The sequence below is a fragment of the Prionailurus bengalensis genome, chromosome B2 (genome assembly GCF_016509475.1).
Source record: "Prionailurus bengalensis isolate Pbe53 chromosome B2, Fcat_Pben_1.1_paternal_pri, whole genome shotgun sequence".
Lineage (NCBI taxonomy): Eukaryota > Metazoa > Chordata > Mammalia > Carnivora > Felidae > Prionailurus > Prionailurus bengalensis.
The window spans coordinates 11,697,193-11,713,518 of record NC_057349.1 but is presented as its reverse complement, the minus strand read 5'-3'; the positions used below and the strand labels follow the sequence as shown (position 1 = coordinate 11,713,518).

The following is a 16,326-nucleotide window of genomic DNA, read 5'->3' as shown; positions in this document are numbered from 1 at the left end:
AAACTAATTTTAACCAAATAGAATACACTGAAAGGGTCATCAAGAAATTAGAATCTAAGTTATATTTATTAGTTCCAGTATCTTGGAACACTATTTTGACTAATGAAACCCTATTACACACAACAGATTTGACATGTTAATGAGGAAAGTTTAAAAGAGGATTATGCTCAATGAGGGTTTAGTTCACTGAACTTCTATAATTACTAAACATGTCAAGCATTGTCCACTCCTATTTTTATTTATCAAAAAGTCTGAGTCACTCATAGACTACCAAGACGCTGAAGATGGAAATGGCAAATAACCAAAAAGTACTGAGCACTTACTACATATATAGCATTGTGCTAAGGCAGGCCCTCACAAGCCGCCACAATGTCCAAGGAAACAAATCTTATCTTTCAAACGTGTCCCCTAATGACTATCAAATTCAATTTATATATTTACTAACTAAAAAATAAATACAATAAAACTGCTGAAACTTTAAGTAAATAAAGGCAAAAGAAGTTTTACCCTTTCCCTTTTGGCCTGAAAGTCTGAGGTCGTATCTATTCCACTCCTATCAAGAGGCTGAAAAAGTAAAATGCCATTAGAATAGACTGGAAATTGAGAAAAACAGGACTTTCATCACCAATATATAAAAATGTTATCTCTTATAAAAGGTTTATAAGTCAACTTACAGAATTCAGGGGAGAAGAAACAACAGACGGGATTCTTTTTGCATCCTGTTAATGTTGAAACAATACCAAAATTAAAATTTTTCACAAAAGTCAAATATTGTTATATACCTACATTTACTTGTGATTCTAAAAATTTACCGCGAGAGGGCTTGACATCTTCTCTAAAGTTTGCAATATCCGCCGAGCTGTGGAACTGGTCACACCATAGGACTGTGCACTCAGCTGCTTAGCTTTCATCTGCCTTCTGACTGGTGCCTATGAAGTAAACGCTGCATTACTGTTTTGGACCATAAACTCTAAAGCACAGATTTCAGGAAATAAAAGTATTTACAAAACAGAACAGATATCCAAAGAGAAATAGGATTAATGTCCAAACAGGAATTTATCTCTAGATGGTGTCATTATGCCTAAGTTCAACTTTTCTTCTTTATACCTTTTACTGAAAAGCCAATTACTTTTACAATCGGAAACAAGAAAGACAGCACACACCGCACTGAAGATCTGCAACTATGTTAAATGGGAAAAGGGAGATCACTGGTATAAAGTTCAGGCATTACTTTGATCCATTTATCCCTGATATTTAAATCAAAGAACACTTCTTGTTGAGTCACTATGTCGTACACCTACAGCTAATGTAACATCGTGTGTCAACTGTAATCCAACAAAAAATAAACATAAGTAAATCAAAGAACTAAATAAATGAGAACAATATTGAAATATTAGTTATTCTGGGTATTAATTAAATTCCAAGATAACTAAATGAAGAGACTGTAGGCTCTATTGTAAAGGAAATTAGCATTTTTAAACTAATTTCTCAAATTTTGAAATAAGAAAAATTTTTAAATACTCGGGCTATTTCTTAATAACCTTTTAACTTTATTAAAATTGAAGTTAAGGAAAAAACCTTATAAAGAATAGACAAGTACCCTTTAATACATAAGCAATGTTTACAAATTCCAACTAGAACAGTTCCTTTTCTCAAAAATACATTACAACATTCCAACAACCAAATGACTACCACAAAGCAAGTTTGGTAATGCTTAATATAAAGATATTATCACAATCAAAACACAACTGAATCTCTACAAATAGCTCACAATATCTGAAAACTTGAACCATAACTACTTTGTTTCTCTGTCCGATACCAAACAATGATAACATTTCCAGAGTAGCTGCATGATTCTCCATTAGTTTTATTAAGAACTTGATGCCTATTAAGAATTGTTGTTCAAGCCAGAGGCTTGGGCAAACATGAAGCAACATTAGAATTCTCTAGGAAAATCTGATAGTCTGTCCTGTCACTGGATTCTACTGGCCACTGACCACTCAGGGCTTTAGTTTGCTAATCAACAAAATGGAATTGAATTACAGAATCTTTAATATACCTCCCGCTCTAATACTCTAGGAAAGGAATTATTAGCTTTGTCCCAAACGTCAGCGATAAACATTTGGAAGCCTGTGTTGAGACAGATTCTAAGGGTATGTCACAATTCACCATTAAAAAGTACAGGATTCAATGTAAGAAAGAAATGAAGAAAAGCAAGAATATACTGAGACTTGGACTATTCTATGAATCACAGGCTTGCATCATCTTATCTACTAACAGGCTGAACTATTATTTTAACTTTAAAAATTTCTTAAAGAATACGATCCAGTTTAAGCTTTAGAAAAAGCTCCCTGTGTAACTCCAACATCTAGTTAACATTTTCTTAAATAACAAAATACTGCCCTTCATGAACACATTCAGAAATAAAACTCATAATTACTGTTAACTACATACATGAAACCATCCTCTAATTAGGAAAACAAGAAACTAAAGACAAGACAGTCTTAAAATATACTTGTTTCTATGCCATTTCTATGTTTGTCATAGACTCATCTTCACAGATTCCCCTCTCCAAGAGTCTACTTGCTGAAAGTATAATTACTCCTCCATCTTTAAAATGTCAAAATCTGTAAATGTAAGCACAACACCATATAGACAAAACAATTTCTTATGGGCTTCAAAGAACTCATAGGATAAAATACAGGATGGTGGGATTCACCTTAAATTTATTATCAATTTACAACTGTTCTTTGCTTATATGTAAATACAACTGATTTTGCATAATGACCTTGTATTCTGTAATCTTGCTGAACTCATTAAGTTCTGATAACTTTTTTGTATTTCTCAGGCCTTCCTATGTGGATAAGCATGTTGTCTATGAATAGGAGTAACACTTTCTTCCTTCGTGCAATGGGTAGGCCCTGCAGTACAGCACTACACAGCAGCAATGCTAGCAAACAGCCTGTTCTCTTCCTGGCCTTAGGAGAACAGTACTCTGTTTCTCACCATCAGTATGATGTTAGCTAAAGATTTTCTGTAGATACCATTTATCAGGTTGAGAAGATCCCCATTTATTCCTCAGGCTACAGGAAATTTTTATTATGAAAGGATGCTGAATTTTGTCAAATGTGTTTTATGCATCTATGGAGATAATCATACAGTTTCTATTCTTTAGTTTGTTTAAATGGTAGCTCACATTAATTTTCAAATGTTGAACTAACCTTGCATTCCCAAGATAAACCCTACTTGATTATGAAATAGTAGCCTTTTTATATATGTTAGATTCTCTTTACAAATATTTATAGAGAAGGTTTGGGTCTGTAATGCCTAAGAAATATTAGTTTGTGGCTTTCTTGTAATGCCTTTGGTTGGTTTCAGTATCAGGGTAATACTGGCCCCATAATATGTTGGAAAGTGTACCCTCCTATTATACGAAAACGTATGCATAAGATTGGTATTCTTTCTTTCTTAAATGTTTGGTAGAATTCACCAAGGAAGTTAAATGAGCCTGAAATTTTCTTTGCTGGAAGGTATTCTGACTATGTATTCAATTTATGGAACAGACTATTGGAGCTATTTTTTTTTTTTTAATGTTTATTCATTCTTGAGAGACAGAGCATGAGTGGGGGTGGGGCAGAGAGAGAGAGAGGAAGACACAGAATCCGAAGCAGACTCCAGGCTCTGAGCTGTCAGCACAGAGCCTGATGTGGGGCTCGAACCACAAACCGTGAGACCATGACCTGAGCCGAAGTCGGACGCTCAACCGACTGAGCCACCCAGGTGCCCCACAGCCATTTATTCTTAATTAATACCAAATAACAAGAAATACTTAGGTATAAATCTACCAAATATGTGCAAGGTCTGTGTGATGAATACTACAAAACACTGATGAAAGAAATTTCAAAAACTTAAATAGAGAGACATACTGTGTTCAAGGACTGGGAGATTCAATTTTATTGAATTCCCCTATTCTTCTCCCTAAATTGACCTTCAGACTCAATGCAATTCTAATCAAAATTCCAATAAATTGTAAAAACTGGTAACATGATTCTAAAATTATGAAAAAGTAAATGACTTAGGAAAGTCAAAACAAGCTTGAAAAAGAACAAAGTTGGAGGACTCACATTACCAATTTCAACACTTACTATAAAGCTATAGTAATCAAAAGAATGTAGAGTTGGCCAAAGGATACATAGAAATAGAAAATAATAGAAAGTCAAGAAATAGAACCACATATATGGTCAACTGATTTTCAACAAAGATGCAAAGGCAATGCAATGTAGAAATCACAAACTTTTCAACAAATGCTACTAAAAAAATTGGACACTCATTATGTTGAAAAAAAAAAAGAATCTTGATCCCTCATGACATGATACATACCATATACAAAAGTTAACTCAAAATAAATCAGAAGCCTAAATTAAAACCTAAAACTGTGGGGGTGCCTGGATGGCTCAGTCGGTTAGGCTTCCACCTCTTGGTTTCGATTCAGGTCACAATCTCATAGTTCGTGAGTTCGAGCCGTGCATCAGGCTCTGCGCTGACAGTGTGAAGCCCACTTGCGATTCTCTCTCTCCCTCTCTCTGCCCCTCCTATTCTGTCTCCCCCCAAATAAACAAACAAACTTAAAAAAAACAAAAAAACAAAAAAACTATGGGGTGCCTGGGTGGCTTAGCCGGTTAAGCAACCAACTCTCAACCTCAGCTCAGGTCATGATCTCACAGTTCAGGAGTTCAAGCCTTGAGTCGGGGGGCTCTGTGCTGACAGAGAAGAGTGTGCTTGGGATTCTCTCTCCTTCTCTCTCTGCCTCTTCCCCACTCTCTCTCTCAAAAGAAGATAAACTTTAAAAACACAAAAAACAAAACCTAAAACTATAAATCCACTAGAAAACACAGAAGAACACTGTGACCCTAGGCTAGGCAAAAATGTCCTACATACTACACCAAATACATGAGGCATATAAGGAAAAAACCCAATATACTGAATGCCATGAAAAGTAAAAACTTCTCTGTAAAAGACTGAAGCCAGAGAATGGGAGAAAACATTTGCAAAACACGTATGTGATAAAGAACTTAATAAAGGTGTAGCATACTCTTAAAACTCATTAATAAGAAAGCGACCCTATTTAAAAATGGGCAGAAGATTTGAACAGATATTTCACCAAAGAAGACACATCTATGGCAAATAGGCACATGAAAAGATGCTCAATTTCACAAATAAAAGCCATGGTGGTGTGGAGATACCACAACATGCCTATTAGAATGGCTAAAATAAAACAATGAAAAACTGATGACAAGTGCTGGCGAGAACACTCTTCCATTACTTTGCTGAGAAAACAGCATTACTTTGCTGTGGAAAACAGTTTGGCAATTTATTAGAAAGTTAAATGTATACTTACTATAAGACCCAGCAGCCAACTTCTGGGTGTTTACCCAAGAGAAATGGAAATTAATGTTCACATAACACGCTTAAAACCACTTATTCACAACTGCTCCAAATCACATCAAACCCAAGTGTCCTTTCAGTAGTGAATGGATAGGATAAACAAGTTACAACTCAACAATAAAAGGAACTACTGATATGTGCAAAAATAAAGATCCGTTCCAGATGCATTATGCTAAGTACAAGAGGCCAGATTCAAAGGCTAGATGCTATATTGATTAAATTTAAATGACATTCTGGAAAAATCAAAACTACAGGGAAAGAAAGCAGATCAGTGGTTGCCAGAGGGTAGAGGTAGGAAGAGGGGTTGACAACAGAGAGGCACAAGGTAACAATTTGCTGTGACGGAAATGTTTATTCAATACTTTGATTGCAGAGTGCATACACAACTGTATGTATTCTGTTAAAATGCAAATACTCTAAGAAGGGTAAATTTTACTATACATAATTTACACCTCAATTTTTTTAAAAAAGGAATTAATCATCACACTTCCTAAAACACAGACGCACATAACATGCTCACAAGTGTAATGAGTAAATATTCACTTAAGTCCAATACAACGTTCAGATAGTCCCTAAATGAAAACGGTATCATTTTACCAAAAAATAACCAAACCAAACCAAAACTCCATTGGAGTGCCGTTAATTACTTGACAATTTTTAACGTTATCATTCCTTCTCCTATTCAAACCAACCTGATACGGTGTGTTTCGGAGTTTCAGTTGTCTTGCAGCAGCTGCTGCCCCACCGTACATTGTTTTTCCAGGATAAAAAGGAGAATCTCCAAGCTGACTTGTTTTAAGGATTGAAGAATTCCCAAGTGACTGCACAGAAACAAAATGATAAATTATGAGCAATAAATACTCAAAACAAATGTGATTGAATCCAATCTTACTAGTACTCACAGGGGAAAGTGTTCCAAAGGCAGACAAGTTGAATGCTGGTTTTTTTGAGCTGGTGGCAGTGTGCTGTGAGAGTGAATGAGTACGTTCAGCCTCTGGGGACCACAGAGGTGGCACTGAAGTGTTCTTTGTAACAGCTATATCTGAAACAAAAATATGTAATGCATAGTTAGAGCACTAATTACAAGGCCCTCAATTTTTATAAACAGAAAATGAAAATTACAAGTAAGAAAAAACCTATCCCATGAAATTTAACTTTGCTACCAAACACCAAGAATACCTTTATCAGAAGCTCTTGAAGAAAAACCACTGGTAGTTGAGATGTTATCATCATCATGTTGAGAGGTAGAATCTTTAATTTCCTTTACAAGGGAAAATCCAGAACTGCCAATTGGGAATGCCGAGGATGTGGAGGGCTGACAGTGTAGTGCAGGAGATTCCAACACAGAGAAATTCATATGGCTCCGATGAAGAGAAGGCCTTGTTAATACATCTGGGTAATTTGAAGAAGTACTAGTTGTTGAGGGTTCTTTAAAGAGTAAAAAAAAAAACAAAAAACAAAAAAAACAAAACAAAAAAAAAAAAGGCATTAGTATTATGAATATACAGCTTAGAAAAAGCAATACAATATCACAACAAAATGGTTTTTAAGAAAACATACTATATAACATCGCTTCAATTCAAGCCACTGAAGCCTCCCATAAGCTCAGTTTAAGCTACTCTTTACTCAAAAAAGGTTTCATCTAGCTGCAATGAATTTACTTAACCTCGTATCAAACTATGTATGTTTCAGGGATCACATGCAATTTCTAAAAGTGCATGGCTCTTTATTGATATTGATGCTTGAATTGCTACTATAAAACCCGCTCATAAAGAGTAAAAGAAGCTATATAAGTCATAGCAGCCACTATTAAAATTGTAGATCTCCCAGATATTTTATATACAGACATAAATCGTTTCTCTAATTATATAATCATGCTATGCATCCAGTTCTATGACCTGCTTTTTCATTTACCAATTTTGTCTCTACATACAGAGCATTCCTTTAAAGACCACATTGTATGTTATCATGCTAATTGACGCGAATTATTTTGTGATTATTTTCCCAATGTTCCATCGAACATATATGCACTGATATCTGCATACTCTTAAGAGTATTCTTTTGGATTAATCCATGGTTCTCTAAGAATAGAAGCACAAAGAGAAATAATTTAAAAAATACTTTTAAGCTTCTCACAAAAATATCTGATTCTGTAAGTCTGAAGTTAGGCCCATAAGAGAATCAATGGGATAAACAATTATATGGAATTGCTCTGCAGGACTCAATCAGAGAGTATGCTCATTTTTGCTTATGAAACATACCACAATCCTATCAGTTATACTCCCACAAATAGCAAATGACAATGTACATTTCCACCATAGTCTCTAACACTGGATATTAACCTTTTCTGATTTCTATCAACCTATCAAATGGCACCATTATTTTATTTGCATTTATTTAAATGAGAGGGATAGTGCATCCTTCCCTATACTCATTGTTCATTTACACTTCTATTAATTGCTTACTGATATAGTAATTTTTTAATGTTTATTTATTTTGAGAGCATGCACACCAGCGGGGGAGGAGCAGAAAAAGAGGAGACAGACAATCCCAAGCAGGCTCCGTGCTGTCAGCACAAAGCCCAATGTGGAGCTCAAACCCATGACCTGTTAGATTATGACTTGAGCTAAAATCAAGAGTTGGATACTTAACCAACTGAGCCACCCAGGCGCCCCAATAAAATCTAATCTTTGATCAGTAAGATACTGCAATATGACCTGAAATATTACAACTATTTTTCACTGTTGGCTGAACCTATTCATTTTGTTGATGTTATTTTTTGCAGTACAGAAAATAATTTGTTTACAAGGTTTGTAAACCTTGTAACCTTTGCTCACTTTTGTAAACTTTGTTTACAAAGGCATTTACCATTCCAAGACTGTAAGAAATAGAAAATTTTACTGATTTTTTGGTACTGCACTGTTACTTTTATTTCAATATAATATTTAATCTTGAATCCATCTGGAGTCAGTTATGATATAGTAGTGAAGGAATGATTCAGCTTCATTGTTTCCCAAATGGTTAGTCTGTTTACATTCTAAAATAACCTTCGTTTTTTTTGTTCCTGTTTATTTTTGAGAGAGAGAGAGAGAGAGAGGGCGCGCGCGTGCAGGGGAGAGGCAAAGAGAGAGAGAGACAGAATCTGAAGCAAGCTCCAGGCTCCGAACTGTCAGCACAGAGCCCGATGCGGGGCTTGAACTCACAAGCCATTAGATCATGACCTAAGCCGAAGTCAGACGCTTAACCTACTGAGCCACCCCTAAAATAACCTTAAATAAGCTACCTTATAATCACGGAGAAGCCACCACTACCACATACTAAATTTTCACCCTCTTCCCCAGTGATGTATCTGTACAATAATGTTTTACCCACTACAGCTTTAGAACACATTAGTAACTGTAAAAGTTACTCCAACCCACCCCCACATTCCCCTTATTCTTTTTCAGAATTTCTCTACTCATCTGCAGGTGTATTTTCAAAAACCCTTAAAATCATTTGTCAAATTTCCAAGACTCTGGGCTGGAATGTCTGGGCCTCCAGACTAGTGCTTCTGCTATAATTTAAATAATTATAAAACTGAACAGAATAGGAGATATCTTTCAAACAACAGAAAACGGCACAAGAAAACTCAAAAAGTGAACCCTATCACTACCCAGCTCTCTACCTAGGTATGTTTTCAGACCTGGAAGAAAGAGCTGGAGTCCAAGCAGAACACAGCAGGCAGAAATCAGAATTAAGGGCACTGGACAGTAGAAAACTGCAGGGAAGGGCCTCCAGAAGTCCACATGGGTGTGTCCAGACAGTGAATGGGCTTTCCATGCACAGAGTGAGACCATATAAGGCTTACCAAGTATGAGCTACTACAGAGTTGAGGAAACAAGTCACTAGGAAGTGAGCAATGCTAGGGGGCAAGAAGCAGTGTTGAGGACACAGGAGCCACAGGGTTGCCAGAACTTAGAGATCCCATAAACACCTCCTTAAATCCCTGGCATTCAACCGAGATGTTGGAAAAGCTTCCCCTTGAGACAAAGGATCATGTCCTAGAACAACATGTCCTATGTTCTAGGACATAGGTTTAGACTCAACCTAAAAAGCCACAAGAGAAACAATTTGCAGGCTAAGTCCTATCACTTTAGGGAATTTAAGAAATCTTGGACCCTCCACAGATGCACAATTAACAAAACATAAAACTAAGTTTACAAAGTTCAAAATGACCAGTAACAACTGCCTGCTCAAACAACAATCAATACTCCTCAGTGGAAGATAACAGCATCCCAAATCTCTACATGTATTTTTCAAAATGACATATATAAGAAAAATGTGATCAACAGTGCAGAAAAAAGTCAACTGGAATTAACCATGAGATAGATGATGCAATTAAAGGCTTTAAAAATAAGTATTTTAGCTATGTTCAAAGTTCCTAACAGACTCATTAAAATGATTTGATTTGGATCACACTGAAGTTAAAAGATTTTTAAAAGGAAGGGATACCATGCCCAGCATTGTTTTCCTACTGACTTTTTTCGTTCAGCTCTCCTTTATGTTCCTCAGCGGAACAAAAGAATTTCTTCTAGAGTGTCATACACTTCTGAAGTTTATTTCTAGGTTTTTGTTGTTTGATATTGTAAGTAGGATTCTTTCTTCCTTCATACTTTCCGTTTACTGCTTAAATAAGTTACTGGGGTTTTGTTTTTTGTTTTTCTATATTAACTTTGTGACTAATTTCTACAAATCTCTTATTCTAATCAGTTGTTTTTTTTCTCATCAATTGGCTCTCTTGGGTTTTCTGGGTATTATTTTGCTTCCTTCTTACCAATACTTACATGAATACATACATCCTCTTACCTAATTACATCGTTAACATCCAGAAGTGGTGATGATGGGATTCCATTTTATACCTGACTTTAATGGGAATGTTTCTAATGCTTCACCATTACACGTGATTCTGGCCTTTGGATGACTAACATGTTAAGCAAGCTCTAAATGAAATAAACAATTCTAAATATAATACATAGCAAATACCTATTATCTACCAGAAAGAAAATAATTACAAGACTTCCACTATATAAATATGCTAACTTATATTAATAATTCCCTCATGATAAATGATTCCTTATATCCCAAGATTAACTCTCCCTAGTGAGTAAGAAGATTCTATTTTTTAACGTGCTGCTGGATTGTATTTGATGCTCTGTAATTTTCTTCCTCAAAGTCTGTCTTCAAAAATACTTAAGAGCATAAGCAATAGAAAACAATTCCAGATTATTTAGTTTCAAAGTACTATTATACAAAAAATAAGATTCAGATAAAAACACTTAACTAGAACTGGAAAGAAACACCAACATAATAAAAGTCATACATGAAAAACTCACAGCTAACATCAAACCCAATGGTGAAAGACAGATTTTCCTCTAACGTCAAGAACAAGACAGGGATACCTGCTTTCCCCACTTTTATTTAACCCAGTATTGCAAGCTCTAGCCAGAACAGTTAAGGCAAGAAGAAAGGCATCCAAAGTTGGAAAGGAAGAAATAAAATAGCTCTATTTACAAATGATATACCTTGTATGTAGAAACCCCTAAATATTACACACACACACACACACACACACACACTCATTGGAATAAATTAATTCAGCAAAGTAGGAGGTTACAAAATAAGCACACACAAAAATGAGCTGTGTTTCTATACACTAACAATGCACATTTTGGAAAGCAAATTAAGGAAACAATTCCATTAACAGCATCAGAAAAAAACAAAACACTTAGAAATTAACCAAGAAAGTGAAAGACTTGAACAATGAGAACTATAAAACACCACTGAAAGAAATTTAAGAAGACATAAATGGAAAGACATCCCAGGGGGCTTGGCTGGCTCAATGGGTCCAACTTCGGATTTCAGCTCACCTCATGATCTCATGGTTCAGGAGATCGAGCCCCATGTCAGACTCCACGCTGTCAGCATGGGATTCTCTCTCCTCTCTGTCTCTGCCCCTCCCTTGCTCATGCTCACATGCACACGCTCTCTCAAAATAAATAAACTTAAAAAAAAATGTCTTCAGTAAGGTGGGTGGTTTCAGGATCACCATACAAAAACCAACAGCTTTCCTCTAAATCAGCAACAGTTGGACAAATGGCATTTGTATTTTCTATTTCTAATTTGTATTTTACAATAGCAACAGAACCTGTAAAAAGAACAGAACAGACTTATTTAATACCTGTTCCTGAGTGAGAATATTCTTCCTCCCAGCACCCCCCAATATAATTTCAATCTGTTCAGTTGAAGTGTAGTTGACACACAGTTCCAAGTGTACAACTTAGTGATTCCACAGCTCTGTATGTTACCACAACGAGCATGCTTGGGATTCTCTCTTTCCCTCTCTCTTTGCCCCTCCCCTGCTTGTGCTCAGGTACACATGCTCTCTCTCTCACACAATAAACTTAAAAAAAAAAAAAAAGAAAGAAAGAAAGACATCCCATGTTTTTACATTGAAGAAACTAATACTGTTAACATGTCAATACTACCCAAAGCAATCTGCTGGTTCAATACAATGCCTTTCAAAAACCCAATGACGTTTTCTCAAAAATAGAAAAATCCATCCTAAAACTCTTATGGAATCTTCAAGGGCCCTTAATAGGCAAAATAATCTTGAAAGGAACAACAAAGTTGTCAGTTTCACACTTCCCGATTTCAAAACATATCACAAAAAAGTAATCAAATTAGTGTGGTACCAGCACAAAGACAGACATGTAGACCAATGGAAGAGAACAGAGAGCCCAGAAATAAACCCTTACATACATGGTCAAATGATTTTCCACAAAGGTGCCAAGACTACTCAATGGAAAAAGGACCATCTCATCAACAAATGGTTCTGGGACAACTGGAGAGATGCATGCAAAAAGAATGGAAGTGGACCCTTACATCATATATAAAAATTAACTCAAAATGGATTAAAGACCTAAAAAGCAAGACCCAAAACTATAAAACTAGAAGAAATCAGAAGGGAAAAACCTTCATGACATTGGTCTTGACAATGATTTCCTGGATCTGATAGGCAACAAAAGAAAAACAGACATGTGGGACTATATTAAACTTAAAAACTTCTGTGCACTAAAAGACACAATCAACAGAGTGAACAGGCAACTTACAGAATGGTAGAAAATATTTGCCAATCATATATAAGAGGTTAATATCCAGAATATATAAATATGAACTCCTACAACAAAAAAATCAAATAATCTGATTAAAACCCAGGCAAAGAACTTGAAGAGATGTTTCTTCAAAGATGATCTACAAATGGCCAACAAGCATATGAAAAGATGCTCTCAGCATTAAAAATCACAGGAGAAATACAAATCAAACCACAATGAGATCCACTCACACCCACGAAGACAGCTACTATCAGAATAACAAAATAAACATTGGCAAGAACATGGAAGAAGTGGAACCCCTGTGCACTACTGGTAGGAAATGTAAAATGACACAGCCGCTGTGGAAAGCAGTTTGGCAGTTCTTCCAAAAAAAAAAAAAAAAAAAAAAAAAATAGAATTCCCATATGCCCCAGCCAATTCCACTTCTGGGTATATACCTAAAAGAACTGAAAGCAGGGTCTCAAAGAGATCTCTACAAGCATGTTCCCGACAATAGTATTTACAATAGCTAAAGGGCTGAAAGAACTGAAGTATCCATCAACAAATGAATGAATGTGGTATATATGTATAATGGAATATTATTCAGCCCTAAAAAGGGAATATATTCTGATACATGGTATAATGTGGATGAACCCTGAAGACATGGTAAGTGAAATAAGCCAGTCCACAAAAGGACAAAAACATAGGAGTCTACTCATAGGCTATCTCTCTCTCTCTCTCACTCTCTCTCTCTCCCCCTCCCCCACCCCTCCCCAAACCACACGCACACATGCTCTTTCAAAATAAACAACTTTTAAAAATCACTATTCATGGAACATATTTTTAAAATTTAATAGAATATTTAAATTGCTTCATATGTAATAATTCTTTATCAAGCTCACTCAAATTAAGAGAGATACTGGCTGGAGTTTGAAAATCTACTACTACTGACATTTAAACCTATAGGCATTTAAACACTATACTATTTTAATTTTTCTGCACTTAGGACGCACATATGTATAAGCTGAAATGCTTGTTCGAATACAAAGTATTCTAATTTTGTAGTATATTTTAAAACAAAAGGACAATTTTCTAGCTATTGGCAGACATCTGTTAAATATAGTCTGTACAGGGGCGCCTGGGTGGCTCAGTCGGTTAAGCGTCCGACTACGGCTCAGGTCATGATCTCCCGGTCTGTGAGTTCAAGCCCCGCGTTGGCCTCTGTGCTGACAGCTCAGAGCCTGGAGCCTGCTTCGGATTCTGTGTCTTCCTCTCTCTCTGACCCGCCCCCGTTCATTCTCTGTCTCTGTCTCAAAAATAAACATTAAAAATAAATAAATAAATAAATAAATATATAGTCTGTATAGACACTATAATGGAAAAAGAAAACTACTGTGATGTACTTCTACTTGAAGGTATGATGCTAACAGCAATGCTACTTTTTTAATACTTACAGAGCTTCTTTACCCCCAAAACCAGGACCAATAAAGAACAGTTTGGGATAATAAGACTAAACAAGGCCATGTCGTCTACAGACTTACATCACTCACAAATGCCCAGTGTCTAAGAGTGTATCTATCATCACATGGCATTAATTAGACAAAGTAGTCTACAACTTTGAGTCTACTGCCGACTCATATGCTAGATATGCCACTGCGGGGCCTTTCAGAGGCCTGAGTTCTTACTGACTCAACAAAACATGTACGTTATCTCAGATTCTCACTGATCCATCCCACTAACCTAGCAGAAGAAACCCAAACACCCAAAGACTCACCATCATTAAGACAGTCAATACAAGGGGCACCTGGATGGCTCAGTTAAGCGTCAGACTCTTGATTTTGGCTCAGGTCATGATCTCACAGTCATGGGATCAAGTCCCACATTGGGCTCTGTGCTGGGCGTGAAGCCTGCTTAAGATCCTCTCTCTCCCTCTCTCTCTCTGCCCCCTCCCCATGTCTCTTTATTTATAAGTAAATAAATAGATAGATAGATAAATAGATAAGACAGTCAACACAAGGAAGTACACAGGCATAAGGCTGCAGACAACAGATTTTAAATGGGCCACAGATTCTAGAGCTGTTCTTACTGCACTGTGCTATTTGAGGCATGTACAATACTCTCCAGCTCCACTTGAGGAATGTACAATACTCTCCAGCTCCAGTTACTATTAATATGGAAGTTACACTGGTAAAATTAATATGAAGTAAACAACATTCAGGACTGTTATATTGAAATTATTTTAAGCTTTCAATAATTTGACATCACTTTAAGAACAGACATGTCTAAGTTGTTTTTTGAGAATGCATTGTCAAATTTAAGTGTAACGTTTCAGAGTAAACAAATGGAATTGTTTTATCTAGTAAGATCTATATTCATCACACTGAGGAGTTATCAGTGGGACTTTAAGTCACACATTATGTGATTACAAGTACTGAATGCAACACTGTGAGAAGAGAACTGTCTGGAACTAACAAAATTCAAGACAGGAGCAGGATTCAGATCTAAGATAAGAATGAGGTGGGAAATACTATCAAGTTCCTGAAATTAGTATCTAAAAGCTGCTCACAATTTGCTTCTGCACCATTAGAGGAGTTAGGGTAGGAAAGTGGGTGAATTAGTGGGAACAGAGAAAACAAGATCAGCCATAGTTGGCTGTCTTCAAAGATGGGTAATGGGTACACAGGTGTTCTTTGCAGTAGTCTCCTTATTATGCAGTTTGAAATCTTCCATAGTAATGTAAGTTTAGAAGTTACTCACAAAGGTCTATGTGTACCATACACGTAACATAAAAACTACCATATGAACTTCTTAACACAATAAAGAAAATCTGAGTTACAACTGACCTTGGCAAACCACTGAATAAATCCCATTAATGAAAATACAAATACAGACAAAAAAGAACTGTACAGATGTAAAATGAGAAACACTATCTCACACCTGAACTGAATTAATCCTTCAAGTTAGTGAATCCTCATAAGCATGGTCATTAGGATGGAAAAGAGAGTGTCTGTCACTATGGATATAGGCTAGGGAACACAGAAGTCTATAATGAAAAAAGAGAAGCTGGGGTTCCCTTCAATGTCCAGGGGGAAAAATGAGATAGCAGCACTCAGCTTAGACCTACTAGGTAAAGCCTCGAGGTGGTTGTTGGTAATAATAGATTTGAAAGAAATATGTCTAGGTGTAGATACTAAAACTTCCTAAGTTATTCTAATAAAAATAAGCAAACATTTAAAAATTAAGCCAAATCAAGTATTACTAAGAAAATTTAGATACGTCATTTCTCCACAGTGAGAATCATTCTTACAGGCCCATTTCACTCTCACTAGGTTTCACTACAAGCATACCAGGCAGGAAAATACATTACGACAACCACCAAAATTAATAGGCCATACACACCAATTGTTTAGGCAATACAAGACTTTAACACAGAGTTAGAAAATTTTTATAATTATAAATAAGTTAAAACACGTAACGAAAGAAAAATATATATACAGAAAGAAATATATACAAAGAGATAAACTGGACTTCAACAAAACTAAAAACTTTTGTGCTTCAAAGGACACCATCAAAGGGTGCCTGGGTGGCTCAGTTAGTTGAATGTCTGACTCTTCATTTTGGCTCGGGTCATCATCACGGTTTGTGAGTTTGAGCCCCGCACTGGGCTCTGCTGACAGCACGCAGCCTGCTTGGGATTCTCTCTCTCTCTGCCCCCTCTCCTGCTCACTGCTCTCTCTCTCTCAAAATAAAT

At 36.2% G+C, this 16,326-nt stretch overlaps 1 protein-coding gene across 6 annotated transcripts in view; it reads right to left on the bottom strand.

Annotated features, from left to right (window-relative positions):
• Nucleotides 1-16,326, bottom strand: part of NUP153 (nucleoporin 153) — an 87,367-nt gene that overhangs the window by 43,097 nt on the left and 27,944 nt on the right. For 5 of the 6 annotated variants that reach the window (XM_043590748.1, XM_043590749.1, XM_043590747.1 and 2 more), the window contains 6 exons: nucleotides 6,625-6,873; nucleotides 6,348-6,487; nucleotides 6,138-6,266; nucleotides 813-929; nucleotides 675-719; nucleotides 508-564 (listed from right to left, as the gene is read on the bottom strand). In XM_043590748.1, coding sequence (XP_043446683.1) covers nucleotides 508-564; nucleotides 675-719; nucleotides 813-929; nucleotides 6,138-6,266; nucleotides 6,348-6,487; nucleotides 6,625-6,873 — 737 coding nt within the window. The remainder of the gene's footprint in view (nucleotides 1-507; nucleotides 565-674; nucleotides 720-812; nucleotides 930-6,137; nucleotides 6,267-6,347; nucleotides 6,488-6,624; nucleotides 6,874-16,326) is intronic. The other variant, XM_043590750.1, reaches the window with a different exon arrangement.